The sequence below is a fragment of the Lissotriton helveticus genome, chromosome 5_2 (assembly GCF_964261635.1).
Source record: "Lissotriton helveticus chromosome 5_2, aLisHel1.1, whole genome shotgun sequence".
Lineage (NCBI taxonomy): Eukaryota > Metazoa > Chordata > Amphibia > Caudata > Salamandridae > Lissotriton > Lissotriton helveticus.
Window position 1 is genome coordinate 6,846,865 of NC_136066.1, and position 24,145 is coordinate 6,871,009.

Genomic DNA, 24,145 nt, shown 5'->3' on the forward strand with positions numbered 1-24,145 from the left:
ACAGGCAGACACCTTTGATTAATGGCAAAATGGCTCAGGCCTATAGGGACACTTGTGCCAGTGTCACCATGGTGACACCTAACTTTGTGGACCCTGGACAGATCATGCCAGGTACTGATTTCCTGGTGACCAATGCCAGCAATGTCACTACTAGTCATAGTGTGGCAATTGTAGCTTTCTCCTGGGGTGGAGTGAAGGGACAAAAGAAAGTTGTAGTCAGTTCAGACCTCCCAGTTGATTGTTTGTTGGGCAATGATTTGGAGTCATCACAATGGTCAGAAGTGGAGCAGAGGACTCACATGGAGATGTTAGGCTTGCCAGCACATGTGCTTGCTGTGACTAGGTCACAGGCCAGAAGATGCCCCACTGAACAGGTGCTGGATCCTGAAATTATGGACCAGACACCTCCCAAGAAGAAGAGCAGTAAGGGTAAGGCTTCGCCTTCCCCCTTGCCCCAGGTTGAGGATCAAGTCTCTGAGGAGGCTGATCTAGCAGAGCTGAGGGAAACTGAGCCTAAAGAGCTTGAACTTGATCAAGTTGAGTTTCTGGGCTCAGGGGGACCCTCCAGAGCAGACCTGGGGAAGGAACAGTTGAGCTGCCCTTCCCTTGAACCCCTCAGACAGCAGGCTGCTGCTGAGGCTGCAGGGAATGCCACAGGTGCCCACAGGGTATACTGGGAAGATGGACTCCTGTACTCTGAGTCAAGAGACCCCAAGCCTGGTGCAACCAGGAGGCTGGTCATCCCCTTGTCTCTGAGAGGTTTCCTTCTCACCTTGGCCCATGAGATTCCCCTTGCAGGTCATTTAGGTCAGACAAAGACTTGGGACAGGCTTGTCTCACACTTTCACTGGCCCCATATGAATGAGAATACCAAGGAGTTTTGTCGCTCATGTGTCACTTGCCAAGCCAGTGGTAAGTCAGGTGGCACAACAAAGGCCCCCCTCATACCACTACCTGTGGTGGGGGTTCCCTTTGAAAGAGTGGGGATTGACATTGTTGGTCCAATGGAACCCCAGACAGCATCAGGACACAAGTTTATACTGGTGGTGGTGGACCATGCCACCAGGTATCCTGAGGCTATTCCCCTTAGGACCACTACAGCCCCTGTAGTGGCAAGAGCCCTAGTTGGAGTGTTCTCCAGAGTGGGTTTCCCTAAGGAGGTCGTTTCTGACAGAGGTACAAACTTCATGTCAGGATATCTGACTGCCATGTGGAAAGAGTGTGGTGTGAACTACAAGTTCACCACACCCTATCATCCACAATGCAATGGGCTTGTTGAGAGATTCAACAGGACCCTGAAAGGGATGATTCATGGACTACCTGAACCTCTTAGGAGAAGATGGGATGTCCTGATCCCCTGCCTCTTGTTTGCTTACAGAGAGGTCCCACAGAAGGGGGTTGGCTACAGCCCTTTTGAGCTTCTGTATGGGCATCCTGTAAGGGGACCCCTGTGTTTGGTGAAGGAAGGATGGGAGAGACCTCTCAAAAAGCCTGCAACCAACATAGTGGACTATGTACTTGGTCTCCGCTCCAGGATGGCTGAGTACATGGAAAAGGCATCTAAAAACCTTGAGGCCAGCCAGGAACTTCAAAAAGCTTGGCATGACCAAAAGGCTGTACTGACTGTGTACCAGCCAGGACAGAAGGTGTGGGTGCTGGAGCCAGTGGCCCCAGCAGCTCTGAAAGACAAATGGTCTGGGCCCCACACCATCATTGAACAAAAGGGAGAGGTTACCTACTTGGTGGACCTTGGAACTCCCAGGAGCCCTCTCAGAGTGCTCCATGTTAACAGGCTCAAAGCATATGTTGACAGGAAGGACATGAGCTTGCTCATGGCCACAGATGAGGGACAGGAGGAAGAGAGTGACCCTCTCCCAGACCTGCTCACTCAGAATCCTGATGATGGGTCAGTTGATGGTGTTGTCTTTTGTGGCAGCCTCACTGAACATCAGCAACAGGATTGCAGGCAAGTTCTGCAATCCTTTCGACATATGTTCTCTCTGACACCCAGCCAAACTGATTGGTGTACCCATGATGTTGACACTGGAGACAGTCTGCCTGTCAAGAGTAAAATCTACAGACAGCCTGATCATGTTAGAGACTGCATAAAAACTGAAGTGCAGAAAATGTTGGAACTGGGAGTCATTGAGCCCTCAGATAGCCCTTGGGCTAGCCCAGTAGTTCTAGTGCCAAAGCCTCACACCCAGGGTGGTAAGAGAGAGATGAGGTTTTGCGTAGACTACAGAGGCCTCAATGCAGTCACTAAGACTGATGCCCACCCAATACCAAGAGCAGATGAGCTTATAGATAGATTGGCTTCTGCCAACTTCTTAAGCACATTTGATTTGACAGCTGGGTATTGGCAAATCAGGTTAGCTGAGGAAGCCAAACCTAAGACAGCATTTTCTACCCCTGGAGGGCATTATCAATTTGTGGTAATGCCCTTTGGACTGAAAAATGCACCTGCCACCTTCCAAAGGTTGGTGAATCAAGTCCTCACTGGGCTGGATGACTTCTGTGCAGCTTATCTTGACGATATTGCTGTCTTTAGCTCCACCTGGGAGGATCACCTGGTCCACCTGAGGAAAGTGTTAGAGGCCCTGCAAAAGGCAGGCCTCACTATCAAGGCCACAAAGTGCCAGATAGGGCAGTCACAGGTTGTCTACCTGGGCCACCTTGTAGGTGGAGGCCAGGTTCAGCCACTGGAGAGTAAGATACAGGCCATCAAGGACTGGACTCCTCCAATCACCCAGACTCAGGTTCGAGCTTTCTTGGGCCTGACTGGGTACTATAGGAAGTTTGTCAGAAATTATGGGTCCATAGTGACCCCCCTTAATGACCTGACAAGCAAAAAGATGCCAAAGAAAGTTCAGTGGACAGCAAGCTGTCAGAAAGCATTCAATGACCTAAAGCAGGCCATGTGCACAGCACCTATCCTCAAGAGTCCAGATTACTCCAAGCCATTCATTGTCCAAACAGATGCTTCTGAGTTGGGTGTGGGAGCTGTTCTGTCTCAACTGAATTTTGATGGTAATGATCAGCCTATTGCTTTCATTAGCAGGAGGTTGACACCCAGAGAGAAAAATTGGTCAGCTATTGAGAGGGAGGCCTTTGCTGTGGTCTGGGCCCTGAAGAAGCTGAGGGCCTACTTGTTTGGCACTCACTTCACCATTCAGACAGACCATAAGCCCCTCTTGTGGCTAAATCAGATGAAGGGTGAAAACCCCAAACTGCTTAGGTGGTCCATTTCCCTACAGGGGATGGATTTTACAGTGGAGCATAGACCTGGGACTGATCACAGCAATGCTGATGGGCTCTCCAGGTATTTCCACTTAGAGCAAGAAGACTCACCTGGTCAAGGTTAGCTTATTGTCCCAAAGTTTGGGGGGGGGGTCATGTAGGAGAGTAGGGTCTGCAATCCTATGATCACCCAGATTTTTGCTTTTTGCTGCACTGGTTTACGACTTTCCCTGGCTGTGGGCCTGCTAATCAGACCCACAGCCTAGCTGTTCTCTCTATCCAAATTGTACCCAGGTACTGAATTGGCACTGGGCCCTCTCCAAGTCCCTGTACCCAGGGCTGAGGTGCACCCAGAAGTCTCCCAGGGGCTGAAGCACGTATTGTGCCACCCCTGGATTGACTAACTAAAACTGACACAACTGGCTGCACGACAGCTGGGGCAAGGTGGTGTACTCACCCTTTGCTTTAGATATAGTATACCTATATCTAACCCTAAAATGGACACACAGATCTCCTATCAGTCACTCCTATGGCAGGCCTTAACAATCCTGAAGGCAGAGTGCTTGGAATCGTGTGAGATGGTGCTCTGGCATGAGCTGAGCCTGTCTGCGGCTTTCGGGATCCATCCCTTAGCCGTTTCCATGATATCGCATACCATATACTCTTAAGTGCATTATAATCCTCGCGGTTATGTGCCAACTCTGGTATCGCTTTATCAAAACATGTCGAGTAAGGTGTCATACGAATTGGAATACTAACCCCTCGCCAATTCTGGCGACGGGGTTAGCATTCCACCCTTCTAGAGGGACACGACATGCCTGTAACCTATAACCCGGTTAAAAGTCAGACAGAGCCTTAGCATCCACAAAATGGATGCTGCCACCGAGACACAAGTCTGCCCTCCTGCTGCTGGGAGTCCTCCCAGAGCAGGAGATAAGGACAAAGGGTTTCCTGCCAGGGGCGGTGCCAGCACCGTCCCAGACAGGGTTTTGTGTATTGTAGGTAGGCAGGGCTTTAAGAGGAAGGTGACTGCAAGTAGCACCCCGGTGCTCACTGTGCATAGGCCGGCTTGAACCAGTTCCAGGGTCCCTCCAGACCCTGTGCTGGGGAAAAGCCCGCCAAGGAAGTGGGTGTAACCACCCCCCTCCTAGTCCCACCCATAGGGCAGGACTTAGTCGCGTGCCAGCCCCTTTTTACAGGATAAAGGTAGAGACTGGCCCCCTTCCAAATCAGATCATCTTTGAATCCTGAAACTACTTTCTGCGAAAGGAACTCAAGACTTCTTCCTAAGATTTCTCCCTTGTGACTAAGGAGTAGTCACCCTGCATCCGCAGGCACCATCTAAGAACACTGCGGTCTGCTGTAAGTCCTTCCTCCGGAATCCGACTGCCCAGCTCGACGAGAACCGGCTTCCCTGGCACCTCTGACCTCTACCCACCTCTACAGCCCAGCTGAGAACCGTGGGTGCGACGAGACCTCAAGGGACCGGCCATCTGCAAGACTGCACGACTTCTTTCCAGCAAGCCCGCCGAGTAATCTACTGGTGAGTGCTTTGGGGTCCGAGAAGCCCCGACTCTGAGCAGCTCCAGCTCCGAAGTGCAGCCCCCCAGCATCTCCACGATCTGCGTGGGGCCCTTCTGCTTTCCGCTGCTCACCGCGTTGTTTGGCTACTAGCCCGTTGGCTTGTGGCCTTCCTGACGACGCCCGACGACATTTCTGCTGCTGGTCTGGTTGCTCCAGACTGGCCCTTGCTCCCTTCCAGAAGAGGAGCACCCCGGACCCTCCTGGTCCACTCAAGACGCCATTTTGAGTCCACCGCGTGGGCTTGAATTAGCCAAGGCTTGTTGCCCAATCCTAGGTAACTTCGACGCCAACGACTTCATCCTTCGTGGGACAGCTCGCACCTCCATCCTGGTCGCCGACAACGCCTCCTGGTCCGAGAGACTGCAGAGCCCAGCAGTGCCCACTCACCTGACTGCGGTGACTTCGCCCGGTGCCATCCTGGTGCCCACTTAATCACTGGCTAGTGATTCAAGAACTTGGTCCCCTCTGCTTTCAGGTTTTCTTCTTCCTTGATCCAGGCTTGGATCCATCGAACTTTCCTTCACTGGTCGCCTGCCAGCAACTTCTTCCTTCAGGCTCCTGGTCCGGCAACGAGATCCCCGACGTCTTTTCAGACCTATGCAGCTGCAGCCCCTGGGCTAGGTAACTTCGGCACTCCGGTGTCCCAGCATAGCCTCACTATCCAAGGGTCAGGATCCACTGTCATTTTCTCCCTACCAGGTCGGGTTCGCCCGTGAACACTAACTTTGTGAATTCTAGCTTCCATAGACTTTGTCCCGCATCCCGCGTGAGAGTGCACACTCTGCACCCGAGTCCCCTGGGCCTCCTAGTAGTAATCTAACGATTCCCTAGTCCAGTCCTAGCGATTCCAAAGCCTATTAGAACTGTTACTTACCTGCTAGTAATTCGCATTCCACTTTTAGCGTATATGGTTTTTCGTGCCCCTCGGGCATTTGTGTAACGTGCTAACTTAAAAGTATTTTCGTAAGAGTTTTGTTGTGTGCTTAGCACCCTGTCCTCATAAAGAGTACAGGGTTGTTGTGATTCTAATAAATACATTGTTTATTTTCATAACACTTGTGTGGTGTCCTTTCACTGGGTGTTCAAGGGGTAATGTGATGGTAAAACAGCTGGCTTAACACGCCCTCTAGAGTCTTAGCCTTAGACTGCTCGTATCCATGCTACTAGGATAGCTGGTCTATAAGGTTGACTTACAACCAATCATCAATAAGGGTTGTTTGGACTGATATATAGTGATCACTAGAATAGTGAGCACTGCACATCAGGCCAACTTCTCACATGGGGGAAAAGCGTACGCAAATCTGCCTGACCAGTTCATCCATATCGCATTGCCCTGCGACTGTGGGTGAGGGAACCTGGCGGCAAAGCTTTGGCATTTTGCGTTTTCCTTTGTGGCGAACAGGTCTATCTGTGGATGACCCCACTGCTGGAAGTACGGGTGGAGTACTGATGGATGTATCTCCCACTCGTGCATCTGATGGCTGTATCTGCTAAGCAGATCCGCCATCTGATTGTCCTTGCCTGGGAGGGGTTCTGCCATGAGGAAGATGTTCCTCTGAATGGCCCACTTCCACATGCTCTGAGCCAGATGAGACAACTGTGGAGAGTGTGTTCCTCCCTGCTTTTGAACGTAGTACATGGCTGTCATGTTGTCCGTCCGGATCAACACGACCTTGTTGCACAGATGTACCTTGAATGCCTTCATTGCCATGAAGATTGTCATCAGTTCTAGGTAGTTGATGCGCATCTTCTTTTGCTGCGTTGTCCATAGTCCCTGCACTGTGTAGTGGAGTACATGAGCTCCCCAACCCTGGAGAGATGCGTCCGTCGTCAGGATAATCTGTGGCACAGGTTCCTGGAACGGTCGGCCCTTGCAAAGGTTGTGTGGATTCCACCAATGCAGAGAGTTGTATGCCCGACCGGTCACCAACACTAGGTCGTTCAACTGCCCTTGAGCCTGAGTCCACTGATGAGCCAAGCATTCTTGGAGCGGACGCATATGTAGCCTCGCGTGCGGGACTATGAAGATGCAGGAGGCCATCATGCCTATCAACTGCATGAACACTCTTGCTGGAAACGAGTGTTGCGGTCTGAACTTCTGGATCAGCGACTGAATGCTGCTGATCCTCACAGAATTCGGCTGAGCTGTGGCTGCCAGAGTATCTATTGTCGCGCCCAGATACTGCCGCACATGGGCTGGCTGAAGGTGCGACTTTGGATAATTCAGTGAGAATCCCAGATCGTGAAGAAGGTGAATGGTGTGGGACATGCTGGCGGCGCACTGCTGGGCTGACTTTGCTTGGACAAGCCAGCCGTCCAGATAAGGGTAAACGTGAACGTTTTGCCTCCTGAGGTGCGCAGCCACTGTCGCCAGGCATTTTGTGAAAACCCTGGGCGCTGTAGTCACCCCGAAAGGGAGGACCTTGAATTGATAATGCCGATTTTGAATGGTGAATCTGAGGTATTTTCTGTGTGACGGATGTAGTGGAATGTGAAAATATGCATCCTTGAGATCCAAGGTTGCAAGGAAGTCCCCCTGATTGAGCAACGGAAGAACCTGCTGCAGCGTCAGCATGTGAAAATGTTCTGAGAGAATATATATGTTTAGGGGTCGGAGGTCCAGTATGGGTCTGAGGGACCCGTCCTTCTTCGGGATTAAGAAGTATAGGGAGTACACTCCCGCGCCTTCTTCCTCCACCGGCACGAGCTCGATTGCCCCTTTTTGCAGCTTGACAAGTACCTCCTGCTGCAATAAGTGCAAATGCTCTGTGGACATAGGACGGTGTTTTGGTGGCATGTTGGGTGGAGTGGATGTTAACTCCAGACAATAACTGAACTGGATACGTTTTCTGACCCACCTGTCTGTGGTGATGGATTTCCAGACTGGCAGGAACTGCTGGAGTTTCCCCCCCGACAGGTGTGGTGTGGTCGGGGGGGGCAGCGGAAGGGCGTCACTGTTTGTTGGTGGCAGAGGAACGGGAGTTGTTGTTTCCACGGCCTCTGCTCTTGGTACTGTTGCCCCGATAGCCGCCTCTACTCTGCTTGTTGTAAGAGGACTGCGCCCCACCTTTAGTGTATTGCGTTTGCTGGGACATCTGGCCTCTGGAAACACCTCTATTGCTTGAGCGACGAAAAGTACTGCCCCTAAACTCCCATGGACTTTGCAGTCTCAGTATCTTTCTTTATCTTTTCCAGGGTGGTATCCACCTCAGGACCAAATAATCTATCAGGGTTTACCGGCTGGTTGAGGATGGTGGTTTGTATCTCGGGCTTGAAACCGGAGATTCTGAGCCATGCCTGACGTCTCAACATCACACTTGTGTTAATGGCCCTGGCCGCGGTGTCCGCCACGTCCAGTGCACATTTAATAGAAGCGTTGGAGATTAGCTTCCCTTCCTGAATGAGCATCTCCGCTGCCTCTTTATACTGATCTGGTAAATGTTGTAACAGGGTCTCTAGTGTGTCATAGTGCGCCCTGTCATATCTGGCCAAGAGTGCCTGAGTGTTTGAAATACGCCAGATATTGGCCGCTTGAGCCGCCACCCTCTTCCCTGATGCCTCTAGCACTTTAGATTCCTTGTCAGGGGGAGGAGCATCACCAGTGGTTTGCGAATTCGCCCTCTTCCGGGCATTAGAAACTACCAGAGAGTCCAATGGCAACTGGCCCTTGATGTAGGTAGGGTCGCCAGGTGCCGGCTTATACTTCTTTTCAATCCTAGGGTTGATCACCCTGGCACGTGTGGGTTCTTTAAAAATGTCTGCAGCATGTTTCAGAACCCCTTTTAGCATTGGGAGGGTCTTGACAGTCTTTTCAGCTGTGGAAAAGGTATCAAAGAGGAAGTCCACCTCGATAGGGTCAGCATGCAGCTGGATGCCGTGGTTTTTAGCCGCCCTCTCAATAAGAGCATTAAATGCTGCAGAATCCTCAGTAGGAGAGGTTTTGACCTTGTACACCTGAGTGTCCGGGGCAGTTTGCTGATCCCCTGGGTCCCCTGCATCTGCCCAAGAGTCCTGGTGATCCTCAGGGTCAGTGTTGGCTGGAAAGTTATACTCCTCATCATCACCTTCCCCAGCCTCCACATCTGAATAAGTGGGTGAGGGTGTAGCAGCTCGTGGAGTCCGTGGAGCAATTGGCTCAACCAGAACCAGGGAATCCGTAGAAGGCTTTTTGCGCTTCAAAGGAATCGTGTAGAACTCCATAGGCTGTGCCGCCGTGATCTTTCTCTTGTAGAGGGTAAGTTTACCGGTGTCGGTGTCGATAAAGTGTTCCGACTGCTCCTCCATCAGGGGTTGTCGATGCTTCGAGCTACCAAGTGGCTGAGAATGCTTCGACCCTGTAGACACCTGCACGGGCGCTTCGGCGACCGACTTAGTTGCGAACGCCTTCGGAGCCACCTCCGGCGGCAACGTGAACAGGAGTGGCGCCGAGGACTTTGGCGTTTTGGTAGCTGGCTTCGGGGTGGAAGCATCCTTCGGATCGACCGCGGAAGCCTTGTTCCTGATGCGCTGCAATGAGTCCGACACCTGCTTCGTGAAGGATGCGGACGGTTTCGTCGACCCGACAGACGTCCTCGGTCCACCAGCGTGTGTAGACTGGAGCGTCGATGTCTTGGTCTTCTCCGGCCGATGTACGGGATCAGCCCCCTTAGGTGCGCCGTGTCCTTCTTCTGCGTCGACGGCCTTCGGCGTCGACGTCTTCGGGTCGGCGGCCTTGACCACTGGTTTCGGTGCCCCAGTCTTCGGCTCGACGCCCTTGATAGATTTGGGCTCGACGCCCTTGACCGACTTCGGTTCGACGCCCTTGTTCGACTTCACCGGGTCGACAGCCTTCTTCGGCTTCGGCTGCCCCGACATGTCGGAAGACGAGGGGGCGGCCAAAGGGACAGACGTCTTCTGTTTCGACGGTGTCTCCATCACTTTCGTTTTCGTCGACACCGAAGCGTTCAGTTTCGGTTTGGCCAACGGTGGCTCCGTAGAAGTGTCCGTAGCCGGGCCCGTAGGCGAGGCCGTGGATCTGGGTGTAAGGTCTTGGGTAAGGCCATGTGGCGATCCCTCGACCTGAGCCTTAGTGATTGTTCGAACGGGGCATAGCTCTTCCCCTGAGCTATCTTCCGTGGCCCCATAGGCTTCATTGTCGTCTCCTACCTCGTCGACGACTTCTTCATCGAGCACCTCGACGTCTGCGTCGTAGTCGATCTCTTCCGCTGGAGGTGAAATCGGCTCTCGAACGTCTTGCTCTTCATCTTCTTCTCTCTCGAAGATGTCCACCGGTGCCGGGGCCGACTGCTGGGCCTCCAGGCGCGCCACGCGCCGAAGTCGAATCGTCTTCTTCGATCGAAAACGGGAACAAGCCATACAGTTGGCTTCATCGTGATCCGGCGACAGGCACTTGTTGCACACCGGGTGGACGTCGATGTGGGGATACTTCGATCCGCACACGGGACATTTCTTGAACGGGCTCCGTTCCATGATGTGTCGTCGAAAGTCTGGTTGCGTTGACTGGGCCTAGAGCACCGAAGAGCCACGCGACTCCTCAGGATGTCCGACTCGAATACTGAGCCGGAACAGAGCTGGGCACCGAACGCAAAACAATACCGACGGTATAGGAAAAGGCCTTCGGGCCTTAAGAAAAGTCTATATTGATTCCGAACTGGAGATGTCGAATATACATCCAAACCCAATGGCTGGAAAAAACAATCTGGGGATGGAGTCGATGCCCATGCGCACTGTAGTCCAGGGGATGAGCCACCTATCTCGTGATACTTCGAAGACTCTTCCAGGACAACAATGTGCAATCATCCGGACCCAACACTAGGCGGCGATCTAGGCTATAGATATGAATTGAGCAGCCCACATGCCTCGAACACAAAAGCTCTGTTGAATCAAAGATCCCTGAGTACTTAAAGAAAGGCTAACAGGGTGACATATGAGCACCACTATTAACCAAAGCCACATTGTAAAGAGAGAATTTCAGACATCTTAGACCAAGACAGGAGCTCCGAGAGACTAGGCCTTCCTCAAAGTTAGAGAAGTCCTGTGCCGGCTCCTATAAAACATGCAGGTGCAGTTTCATGGCTGCATGTGCTCTTAAGGTGCAGATAGGTTCCCTTTAGCTTTCAAGTAGGCCTATGTGATATGTGACACCTTCAGCCTGTTTCCCCAACAGCACATTGCAAAACACAAGTAGTAGTCCTGCTCCTATTATGGAAAATGCAAATCTACAACGGTGTGTTTCCTTGGATGCCAGCAGTGATTAAAGACCCACAGCTAACACGAGGAACTACGAGCTATGTTGTTATCAGTTTGTTTGTTCCTTCAATGCATGCCGGGGATCCATTAGTGTGGTGCTTGTTACTGCAGGGCACATTCGGACCCTCTGTTGAGGATTCTGATCCCTGAGGGCATCCTGGGAATCCTTTAGTGCTGTGCTTGTTCCTGCAATGCACCTCTGTTGACGTGCCGGTTGCCCGTTTTTGCTGAACTCTTTCCTGATGTGTCTGCTACCATAAGATTCATTAAATCAACCGTGCTCCCGTAATGCGCGCTGCGGGTCACTTTTGAGAGGTGCCTGCGCCTACACTGCATGCTCAGACCCCTTGCTTGGTAGGTCACTGTTGGACCCGGCCTCGTGGCGTGGTCCTACCCCTCCCGCATGCCGGCCCGGGACGACATCGGCCCTCCGTCGACCCGCTGTCGACCCCCCTGAACACGAACCATCGACAAGAGCAGCCCCCCTGGCAACCCACGGCTCTCCCCCCTGGGACCCCGGCGGACCCTGCTCGCCAACACTGCCGGTCTGGCAACCATGCCAGGCCACCCATTCCGGCCCGACTCCATCTTGGGCCCATCACGTCCCGAGCACGTGGCCGCAGCCATCCCTGGCCCCGGCCCCAGCGAAGCCCCGACATCGAGGCACCGAGATCCTCCCGGGTGGTCGAGTGGCCACTTGGCAGATCCGAGAGGAGGGGAGTTTCGATGGGCCTCCAGCCGCCCCCGGACGCCTGGTATCGATCGCCCCCCAGCCTCCCTGGGCGCTGGCTCCACCCCCCTGCTGGGTGTCTGGACACCTTCATACCGGCCCCTCTGACCCCCAGGCGCGAGGGTCCGGACATCAATGGACTCCAGTCCTATATCTGGGCCAGCCCTGATCTGGGACTTCAGTTGTATCTTGGAGTCGAAGCCCTGCTGACCTCGTCGCGGCTGATCCTGATAAGAACTCTGGAACCTCTGAGCCCTGCTGACGCTGTCGCGGCTCTACCAAGCTGAACCACCTCGAGGCCCTGCTGACGCTGTCGCGGCCTGACCGAGCTGAACCACCTTCGAGGCCCCGCTGACGCTGTCGCGGCCTGACCGAGCTGAACCACCTTCGAGGCCCTGCTGACGCTGTCGCGGCCTGACCGAGCTGAACCACCTTCGAGGCCCTGCGGACGCTGTCGCGGCCTGGACAACGCTGAACGATATCGAGGCCCTGCTGACGCAGTCGCGGCCTGACCCCTTGAACTATCCACGCACCAGTTGGTGCCGAGACTGTCCCGCTACCCCCTTTCCCGAAACCAAGACTTTACGGATCCCTCGATCCCGGTGTGATAACCTTACGAGAACTTGCCTTTCTTTCTTATATAAAGATTCTTGAGAATATTCCTTCGTGTGGTGTCCGTCTGTGGTAGGGTGATTGCTCAACGGTTACGATTATAGGTGAGGAGCCTCGCCAAGGAGGCCTCCCTACGGCGCTCGGCCTATTCCATAGAGGGAGGTGGGTCTCGGGGCGGGCAGTCAGACATCTTCCGTCTCCCCTGGGATCGCCTTTCCAACAGTCACTTACAAAGGTATGAAGAGATTCCCTGCAATGCTGGGTGTGTTCCTGTGGTTACTCTTAGGGAGCCTTGTGGTAAAGTTTGTTTTTCTTACATGCAGGGTGCCATTGCTCTGGTGATGGAAGTGTCTCTGGTGTACACTGCAGCATCCCTGTATTGATGCACCGGATATTACTGAATTCATGCATCTGTTTTTGCAGTGAATGCTATGAAAACGTACCTGTGTCACTTGCGATGCCAGGCGTGCTTGTTCTTCCAGTGTTTGCTGAAGCTGCTGATTGGCATCCAGGACTCCGGACTGACTAGAAAACTATAGAAAAATGGAAGTAAAGTCAGATATAATTGTTCATTACAACATAGTCCATGTCCGAGCGCACCTTTGCACTGGGAGGCTCATCCAGAGGACAATAAGGAGAAACCAACATATAGAATTAATTCAGACACAATGTAAATGTACGTTCCTGTTCCTGAACTCTCAACAAACAAAAAGAGGCAGGAAGATGTTCTATACATGTATCTTTTTTTGGTAGAGGCTGACTTTTGTCATTCCCCTTCTCCCCATGACAGAGAGGGAGTCTCGTAGAACACCCTAACTCCAAGACTCACCAGTGCCTTCCCCAACCCCTCCCTCCCCCGCCTGACAGACAATTCACCTCACAGACCACCCGTGTCTTCAAACCCTCACGCGACACGAGCACAAACCCACCACTAACAGCAGCCTCAACCCACCTCATCCAGACAGAATCCTCCAGCCGTTTGCCTCCTTCCTTCCAGAATCCACTGCACTGTTGGTTGAGCCGAACACAGACATTGTAGCATAGATGAATGACTTCCACGTCCCTGGAGCCCAACAAAGATGCTGAACGGCTACTTCAGCAGGACAAAGACCCAGTACCTTAAGCAGTAAAGGAGAAAGACACCCCCGTAACACCGCTGCCCCTTCCACAGCCAATCACACACTTGAAATAGACAACCCAACATCCCTTTACTAGCCCAAACGGTGATGCAGGACACCGGAATGTCCTGCACTTCAACCGGTCCACGCAGCAAGAATACACCCGCTTAAGGTTCTTTCTTGGTTATTTGACACACTCTACAGCAACAATTTCTGACCCATCTGCAGTCCTGCCTGATCTGCTTGAAGGAAAATCCAGTATACAACACACCACGGAGTACAGTCCCACTCCACATCTGCCGACACCCTCTCACAACCCACCACGACCAACTACACGAGCAGTTCAGCAAGAGAGCGAGAAGTCGCACCATCCTCCCCCACGGAGGCCACCCTGACTCGCCGCCCTTGGTATCTGCAGGGGAGATCTCTGTGGTTCTGTATGGCTGAAGCTCAAGAGGCAGCTCTTTTCCTGACTCGTGGCGACCCTCTATGAATCCTGCACAGTTGAGGTATATCGCACTGCGAGGGTACCACACCAAGAGGCAATGCCCATCCCACCACTGAGGCCCTGCTGCTCTGTAAGTCATGGAAGACAGATAGCCGCGGGCCAGTACAAATAGAACGTATAACAGTCAGCCTATAGAGGTAACGGCCAGGAAGCAATATCTATACCAAAAGCGAGTCATGCAGGACCGATATCCATGGGGCTTCAGAGTTTAGCACCAGGCGACAAAGCGTATACTAACCACCGAAGATCTGCTGCTCTGCGAGTCCCATAGGACAGATATCTGTGGCCAGTACAGGTGACTGCCAGGAGGGACACCTACTCTAACCACAGGAGAGTTGCTTCTCTGCGAGTCATGCAAGACCGATATCCATGGGTCTTTACGGGTAGGACATATACGTGGGCCGACAGAGGACCTTCAGGTCGTGATGCGTACCCCAACCACGGAAGACCTGCTGCTCAGCGAGTCATGTAGAACCGATATCCTTCGGTCTATAAAGGTGGCTGCCAGGAGGGAATGCATATTCTAACCACAACAGGCATGCTGCTCTCTAATCATGTAGGACTGATATCCATGTGTTTGCAGAGAAGTAGGGCAGATCTAGAGATATGTAGGGAAGGTGGGACCGTAGAGGTAGCCCTCTGGAGAAAATGCCTAGCTCAACCACCTTTGACGTGTAGGACAGTTATCCGAGAGCCTATACAGGTAACCTTTAGAAAGTTGCTTCTATTCCAAGAATTGCTGACCTGCTGCACCACGAGTTCGGCCATTTCCAGTTTCTTGTGAAGATCCTGAATTTCCGATTTCTGTGCCCCATTTTCGGATGCCACTGCACTGAGTTTTTCGGACAGCTCGGAGTTTTGCTGCTTCAGCTCCTCACTGCTTTTCCTAAAAGGTAAAAGGAAATTTTCTCATACAACATTTAGCTGAGACTCCGCTATATCCCACCATCCTCAGCAATGACCCCTGGCAGCATCCCTATGTCCCCTATCACTACATGTGAATTATCCGTTCCAAGCGTGCCGAGCACGGCTACCAATCTCGCTCTTCTCTTCATACATCCAGCCCCATCTTCCACAAGTCACGTGTCCTGTTCATGGCAGTGCCTCAAACACCTCTCCTCACTGTTCTACTCAGTAACCTGGACTGCTCTTAACTGACCCTACCTTGCTTCAACTATTCTCATTGAAGTGTGCCGCTCCCTTCTACCAGGTCTCTCCTCAGACATCGGAACACTCTCCTTAACATGTGCTACACCTGGCTGCCCCTAACTGTCCTCTCCCCACAAACCTGACAATTCCCCTCAGTAGCCTCGGTTTAATGCGGCTTCCCCTTCCTTTCTTTCCCTCTCACAGCCCTCATTAGCCTTTGTAGCGTGTGCCACACCTGGCTGCACGTACCTCATCTCTCCTTGCATAGGACTTCTCTACTCAGTAGTATGTTGCTGCTCGCTGCCCCTAATCCCCCTTTCTCCATACATTCCGCCTATTCTTTTCAATCACATGTGTCGCGCCTCGCTCCCTCTACCTCACCTCTCCTTCCACATCCATGGCTACTCTCTTCGGTAACATCAGCTGCCCCTGCTCTCCTTACCCCACCAGTCAACGACTAGAACCCATACAAGAATGACGCTGCTGCGGACTGCCCCGGCTCTCCTTACCCCACCAGTCAACAACTAGAACCCATACAAGAATGACGCTGCTGCAGACTGCCCCTGCTCTCCTTACCCCACCAGTCAACGACTAGAACCATACAAGAATGACGCTGCTGCGGACTGCCCCGGCTCTCCTTACCCCACCAGTCAACGACTAGAACCATACAAGAATGACGCTGCTGCGGACTACCCTGCCTCTCCTTACCCCACCAGTCAACGACTAGAACCCATACAAGAATGACGCTGCTGCGGACTGCCCCGGCTCTCCTTACCCCACCAGTCAACGACTAGAACCCATACAAGAATGACGCTGCTGCGGACTGCCCCGGCTCTCCTTACCCCACCAATGACTAGAACCCATACAAGAATGACGCTGCTGCGGACTGCCCCTGCTCTCCTTACCCCACCAGTCAACGACTAGAACCCATACAAGAATGACGCTGCTGCGGACTGCCCCTGCTCTCCTTACCCCACCAGTCAACGACTAGAACCATACAAGAATGACGCTGCTGCGGACTGCCCCGGCTCTCCTTACCCCACCAGTCAACGACTAGAACCATACAAGAATGACACAGTTGCGGACTGCCCCGGCTCTCCTTACCCCACCAGTCAACGACTAGAACCCATACAAGAATGACGCTGCTGCGGACTGCTCCGGCTCTCCTTACCCCACCAGTCAACGACTAGAACTCATACAAGAATGACGCTGCTGCGGACTGCCCCGCCTCTCCTTACCCCACCAGTCAACGACTAGAACATACAAAAATGACGCTGCTGCGGACTGCCCCTGCTCTCCTTACCCCACCAGTCAACGACTAGAACCCATACAAAAGTAAATTTTGCCATGTTGTATGTGCCTACGTGTTCCCCATCCTATGTTATATGTGCATGATCGATATGCATGTATCCCCTTATGATCGATTAAAGACGCCATCATAGTTGTGTCCAACTCTAGTATGCCAGTTTCCAGTTCTCGTGAAAGCAACGAGTAGTAGGCCTATGTTGCCACGTTTTACAGTGTGCACGTTAATTCAGTAAATGTCCCCGTTTCTAGGCCTCAAAAGGGCCCGGACACCAGATTCAGCTCCTGTCTCCTGAACCCTCTCCGAGGAGCGATACAGCCCCCACCTGTATCCCTGACCCTTCGCTTACTTCCTGCCGCACAGTGCCCGGCCCGGCCTGGCTCTGCCTGCCTGTCTGCCAAGAGTATGTTATGTTTCTAGTTATCAGTCCAGCCCTCCTTCTCTGCATTCCTAAGCTACTGAATCGCATCAATAGTTTCAGCCATAGTCTAGCCTTCCTGTCTCCATGTAAGAGAAATACTGTATTAATATTCATAGAATATCCCTCGCACACGCAATACATGTAGAATAATGCATGCGCCAGTCTTAGTGTCAAGTAGCCTTTACCCTGATAACTTTTGGATTCTATCAACATGTACTCCAAACACCAGATACCAGATATGCCTTAGGTACATGTCGCCCTGACTCCGCAGACTTTAGTCTCCTCTTCTAGCGCAGAAGTCGTAGCCCCAGTTCTCCCTAGTAACACGTCATTGCCCGTTTGCGCGCACCACTAGGTTAGAGGTCCCGGCTGCTCAGGTAGCCCCCTCCATGTTTCCGCCCCATTCATGACACTTCTATTACGTTTACATCACATGTCTATGTATACGCCCTGTACACGCCTTCTTGTTACATCATTTTGTCCTTATCTTTCGCGACTGCTACGAGTCACGCCTACTGCTACGCCTACTGTATTGAATGTAATGTAATTGCTTTAGTATATATACCATGTAATGTTGCTTTTCGGTGTGCAGCTGCCGTCCCGTGCTTCCAGGCTGTTCTGTCCCTTCCCTTATGCCTGATTAAAGCCTGTCAGACTCAAGATAGCTCAATAAATAAGAGACAGGATTCGAGGTATCTGTTTTATTCACTGTATTCAAAAATAGTACCGGTAATTATTTATTTATTTACCACATAATGGCGCCCGAATAGGGCCTTGCCCTTTCCCCACGCGCCGGCGAAGCCACGCAGGCCCCCTGACCCTCTGCAGCCGTGACGGAACCATACCGTGCACGTGCAGATATTTCTGCTTCAAGTATCCCTCAGGCCCACGGAGGAGACGGAGGTTGCGGTCCAGCATCCAGACGAGGCGGTGTGGAACGCGGCGAGTCCCGACCAGAGCCCAAGCCGAGAGTACAAGGTCCGAGGTATCCGGAGGCCCACCTGTAACTGAAGTCCGAAGTTTGTAGTCCGACGTCGTAGTGGTCCAGTCCAGTCCAGTCCAGTCCGAGGCCTTCCGTTCTTGCTGCCCGGTGAGTACCGTTGCTGGGGTAGTATCTAGACAGAGTCAATTAATTTGTCTCTGGTCCGTGGGTTTGGGTACCCAGATCCAACACGAAGTGTCCACCTAGGTGGATGCGGGTCCTGACGTGTCTCTTTATGGGACCGGTATGTTTCGTACTGTTTCAGCAGTGCATCTAGTAATTCTAGTAAGTTTCGTTCTCGAGAAATTCATGTGTTCTGTTCTCAGTATACCAGGTAATATTCTGTCCGAACTGTTATTTTAATGTCATTTAATGTGTTTTCAATGTCGTGGTATGAGTGATTTGTTTTTCCAGTCATTATTGTGTTTATCGTGTATTGTATTGTGTTCAGATTCAAGTACAGAATGCCTTTATTCTCCAAGTTACGTCAGTTAAAGACCAGAAAAGGGCTGCTTGAAGAAGCAGTCCCTGTCCCTCCTAGGGACAGTCCAGGACATTTTATGTATCACAAGCATGGCTTAAGTGCCATAATATATCTAGACTTATGGTCTGATTATACCAGACATCTCGAAGAGAAATATAGATGGCCTGTATCAGGCACATGGGATGCCGAGTGCATCATGCGAGTAGAAGAAGCATTATGGAAAAAGAAAGCCAGACAGTCCCAGAAAGATGCCATCGAGTTATGGCGCAAAGAATCTCATAAAAGAACCGAAAAAGAATTCAGAAAAACAGAATTAAGTAGAGAATCCTCAGAGAAAGCCCAAGAAAGGGAATTAATCGAAGAAGGTGAACGAGTTAGAACAGAACAGTCAGACAGACAGAGAAATGCCCTTATTAAGGGTATGTATCCTCTTCTTGCCGAGGGCTTGCCAAAAGCAACCCCGGAAGCACCCTGTAATTTTCCACCGCCATTAGTCCCGATTAAGCTACGTCATAAACCGACCGCAGCTGATATTTTTCTTTCGTCCTATATGGACGACACAGTCCCAGAATATGCAAATCCTGTCCCGCCTGCTCCCGTAAATAATATAATTCCTGCTCCTTCAGTCACTGGTCCCGTGGGTCCAGTTAATGTTACAGTACCCCCGGCCCAGTCCATAGTACATGTACCTGCTTTGCCAGTCACTCTACCAGCCCGTACAGTATTCCCCGACGATTCTAGTTTAGGAGCCGCGGGGGGAAGTTCTCCTCGTACCCCGCCTCAACCAAGACGTATGACGCTACATGAACTAGCGTTACAGCGTACGCCAAAAGTTCATACCTACGTAGATATCAAACGAGCACTTACTGAATGTCGTTATGATCCAGTTGCAGGCGATGGCCACATGGTCATATATTCATTACGTTTAAGACGGGTGACCGATTATTTGGACACCCTGCCCGATATGAAAGAACATCTAGACAGAATATATCGTTTTATCCGTACAGGAGTGAATCCAGAAAGTGTTCACGAAGCCATGGTTCAAAGAAAAGTCGAGACTCAGCTCATGCTTCTAAAGTTTTTAATTAACTGTTTAATAAGGGAACAAGATTATCCGGACAAAGATCAAGAAGAAATGAAAGTCCTGACCAGGTGGAGTGACCATATAGCCGAGGGAAAACACAAGACACAGAACAGTATAGAGAGTATGTACAAGAAAATAAGAAAAGAAATTGTAAGTATACACGAGAAAGAAAGAGTAAGTAGAGCAACCGAGAAAGAGAATGACTCTTCCAGTGAAGAGGTAGACAGCGAGAATCCCGACAGAATAGCGTATGTAGGTAGAACTAGACTTTCCGACCGATATTCACGCCTAGACTACAAGAAAGTTTTTCCCTCTCCAGCACCAGAACAGTGTTCCCTGGAACAAGTATTCCAGGCTACCGATCATATTCTGAAATCGCGAATAGGTTATAGCAAGCTCAGTACCATGCATGAACAAGAACTAGTCCGATCAGCAGTCCGGTGGACTACTGATTCTACCACTTTTCCTGACGAAATAGTGGCTCAAACGTTTCTGAAACTGCCCCCAGCCGAGCATCGACTGGTGGGTATGTATATGATCCAACACCTCATCACACTGTATGAGGATCAGCATTCCGATCCAGGTCCTCTACATGACGTATTAAACGAGTTACTCCAGTACAGATGGAAAGGTCTAGTAACCGATTTGATTAGTATCATTCTAGAACAGCGCCACAAATACCGAACGTTTCTGAATCCGCATTTTGTTCACGTCTCACCCCCAGAAGGTAAATCATTTTACATAGACAGACAGAACCCGTTACGAGAAGTACATCCAGTCAAGAAAGAGGGTGGTGGTCTAGAACGAGTATTTGTTTACACCCCTATTACAAAGATGGAACTCTTAGAAATGAAGAAGTTAATTCCCTGTCATGATAAAGATCCAGCAGGGTTCCACCGTGAATTAAAAGACATGCTCCGTATGGGAGAATACACGTATCCAGATATCATTAAAATGTTAAAGGTCCTGTTGCCTGCGGGCATATATGAAAAACTCAAAGAAAAAGAATGGGAGGTGGGAGAGAAAAAGATAGATTGGACAGCTCTAGAAGCTGAAGATAATACACGAGTACCAGGTACCGGTCTTGGGGATAAAGCTAAAGAATTGCCTGAGTTATTGATACAAGTTTTGCCAAGATTACTAGCCACGAAAAAGGAAGACTGGGATGCCATCTCAGCCTGTAAACAGAAACAAGACGAAGATACTAGTGATTTCTATTCTAGATTTGAAAAATGTTTTATTATTAATAGTGGTCTGAAAACAAGTAGTGAATCATACCCTCATCTTTTTGTCACGAAACTAGTTGAGAATTCAAGTCCACAAGTTAAAAACCGAGTCCTGAAAGTTGAAAGTACCTGGCAAGCTAATACTCCGTCACAGATGTTACAAATGCTCCAGTACCACCAGAACAGAATCAGGGAAGAACAAGAACACGAAATGAGACGTATGAAAGACACAAAAATGAAAGTATTAGTTGCACAATCTGTTCCCCAAGACAGTCAGAAGAGGGGTACGAATCCAGCCAGTCATCCTGCAGTTCCCGTTAAAGGGACATGCAATTATTGTAAACAGCCCGGTCATTTTATAAGTGAGTGTGCAGTTCTGAAACACAACATAGCTACTGGTAAGACTAAAGAAAGAGCACGTCCGCCTAGACAAGAACAAGTTTCACAGACTTCCCAACAACCACAGAATGCACAACAGACAGTTACAGTACCGCAGCCTATCGCTGCCACACAACACGTTACACAGCAAATGTACCAGTATGCACAGTCCGAGTATCCAGATTATCAGCCGTATTCATGAAACAGCCTAGAGAGGGAGGTAGGCTTGCCTCTCATCGAGATTCCTGTAGATCAAGAGGGTCCCTATGTACACAGTCAAGTATTAGGGAAAGACAGAAAGTTTCTGATTGATACAGGGGCAAGTAGGACTACAATCAGTCATGACGAGGTTCCAGGGGCTCCGCTCTCAGGCTCTAGAAATGTATCCCTTGGATTTTCAGGAAAGCCGATTGTTAATGAAATATCGAAACCAGTTACTCTAGAAGTCGGTCCATTGTCCCGAACTACAGATTTGTTACTAACGAAGTCTTGCCCAGAAAATTTGTTAGGCATAAAGACATTAAAAGAATTAGGAGCAGTAATTTGTTGTTCCCCAGAGGGGGTTCGTTTGTTTTTGAGAGATTTTAAGGGTCATTATGTATTACGTGATTTTGATCCAAGATTATTGAATGTACCACAGCATTTATGGGCGCAAGGTCCAACTGATGTAGGTTGTATGCATATCACACCCCATCGTGTGACTCTGAAACAAGGTGTAGTATTACCACGCATCCGACAGTACAAATTGCCACCTGAGGCTGTAGCAGCCTTATCCAAAATTATTGACGAACTCATTGCTCAAGGAGTGGTTGTAGAAACTGACTCCAATGTATGTAATTCTCCTATCATTCCAATTCTGAAACGTACTGATCCAAATGCACCTCCAGTTTATCGATTAGTGATTGACCTTCGAGAACTTAATAAATGTATCATACCCCAGTACCCAGTGGTTCCCGATATTTCTTCCCTATTGACAGCTATTGATTCTGAAGCTACATTCTTTACAGTTATCGATCTCAAGAACGCATTTTTCAGTGTCCCCATTCATCCAGACAGCCAGTTCCTTTTCGGTTTCTGTTTAAATGGAAGGAGCTATAAATTTACACGAGCTCCTCAAGGTTTCACGGAAAGTCCTAGCATTTACAGTCAAGCACTTAAGAGACAACTAGACAATATTCACATGCCAACTGACACTGCGCTGCTCCAGTATGTCGATGATCTACTGATCACAGCCCGTTCTGAACGTGACTGCGAACGTGCGTCACTTACAGTCCTGTATTTCCTGGCCGAGATGGGGCACAAGGTGTCCCCTTCCAAATTACAATTCTGTGTCCAGCAAGTGGTCTACTTAGGACACTTACTGTCCAAGAGGGGTAGGCAGTTGACACCTGACCGTATCCAGTTAATAGCATGTCTTCCACAGCCCAAGACCCAGAAGGAGGTACGAGCTTTTATCGGCCTCACTTCTTACTGCAGACAATGGATTCCTCAGTATGCATTTCTAGCCAAGCCACTGATACAGTTAACGACACAGGAGGCAGCCGTATCGACTGTCCTCCCTTGGACCCAGGAACATACACTTGTTTTTAACGAGTTAAAGAAAACCTTATGTAATGCACCTGTTCTAGCCACACCGAACTACAGTAAGCCTTTTACACTTTTTGTTACAGAACGCAAAGGTACTGCATTATCTGTTCTCACACAAGATCAAGCAGGACAATACAAGCCCTGTGCTTATTTTTCTAGCACATTAGATCCAGTGGCCCAGGCTCTGCCTGCGTGCCTCAAGTCAGTTGCAGCCACAGCACTAGCTATCAGACAGAGTGATTCCATAGTGTTAGGACACTCCCTGACAGTACAAGTCCCACACTCCGTGGAAGTTCTTTTAAACCGAACACAGACTCAGCACTTGACAATTGCACGTTTAACAGGTTATGAATTGACACTGTTTCAGCCACACATAGAAATCAGACGCTGCAACATTTTAAATCCAGCTACACTGTTACCGTCAGTTACTTCAAATCCTGCCACACATGACTGTGTGGAAGTTGTTAACACCATGACAAAGCCAAGACAAGATTTGACAGATATTGCATTACCTGATCCTGACCTGACACTTTACGTGGATGGTTCATGTATGAGAACAAGTACAGGAGAACTAGTAGCCGCGTATGCAGTGAGTACTGAAACCGAAGTTATAGAAACACATCGTATTGACACCCTGTCCGCTCAAGCAGCAGAGCTAGTCGCTCTGACCCAAGCCTGCATACGTGCCAAGAACCTGAAAGTAAACATATACACAGATTCACGTTATGCATTCGGAGTCGTACACGACTTTGGAGTGCTCTGGCAAGAGAGAGGTTTCATGACTTCCCATGGAACCAAGATCCAGCATGGTCTCCTCATTCAAGCTCTGTTAGATGCAATACATTTACCGACAGCTATCGCTATCATGAAGTGCAAGGCACATACGAAAGTCACTGATATCATTTCCCAAGGTAACGATCTAGCAGATCGAACAGCCAAGCTTACAGCTCAGACTCCAGACATTCCGGTTAACACGACACTGACACACATTCCAGAACAGACTACTTGTATGACAGTTAAGGACCCTACACAAGATGTCATAGACATACAGTCACATGCTACTCCTGATGAAATCAAGAAATGGTCCGAACAAGGAGGGGTCCAGACAGATCAAGGATGGTTGACGAAGGGAAAAGCCACATGGTTTCTCCCCGACTCTATGGTTCAAGTCATTATTAATACCGCACATAGTCCAGCACATTTAGGAGAAAAAGCTATGTTAGACAGCATCCAGAACCTTTGGTTCAACAAGCATTTACGAGCAGCAGCCAAGCAGAAAGTCCGTACCTGCATGATCTGTTGTCAGTTCAATCCAGGTAAAAGTGTCCCGGTGGAACAAGGTGGTTTCCAACCTCCTGACCACCCTTTTGAAGTCCTCCAAATGGATTATATTCAGATGGAGCGATGTCGAGGTTTCAAGTATGTCCTCGTAGTTGTATGCGCTTTGTCCAGGTGGACAGAAGCATATCCAGTTCCAGATTACACAG

The 24,145-nt window shown here is 50.3% G+C and overlaps 1 protein-coding gene across 4 annotated transcripts in view; it reads right to left on the reverse strand.

The window, feature by feature from the left end:
* GOLGA2 (golgin A2) overlaps positions 1 to 24,145 on the reverse strand; it is a 355,961-nt gene that overhangs the window by 139,128 nt on the left and 192,688 nt on the right. For all 4 annotated transcript variants that reach the window (XM_078646638.1, XM_078646641.1, XM_078646639.1 and 1 more), the window contains 2 exons: positions 14,786 to 14,927; positions 12,859 to 12,948 (listed from right to left, as the gene is read on the reverse strand). In XM_078646638.1, coding sequence (XP_078502764.1) covers positions 12,859 to 12,948; positions 14,786 to 14,927 — 232 coding nt within the window. The remainder of the gene's footprint in view (positions 1 to 12,858; positions 12,949 to 14,785; positions 14,928 to 24,145) is intronic.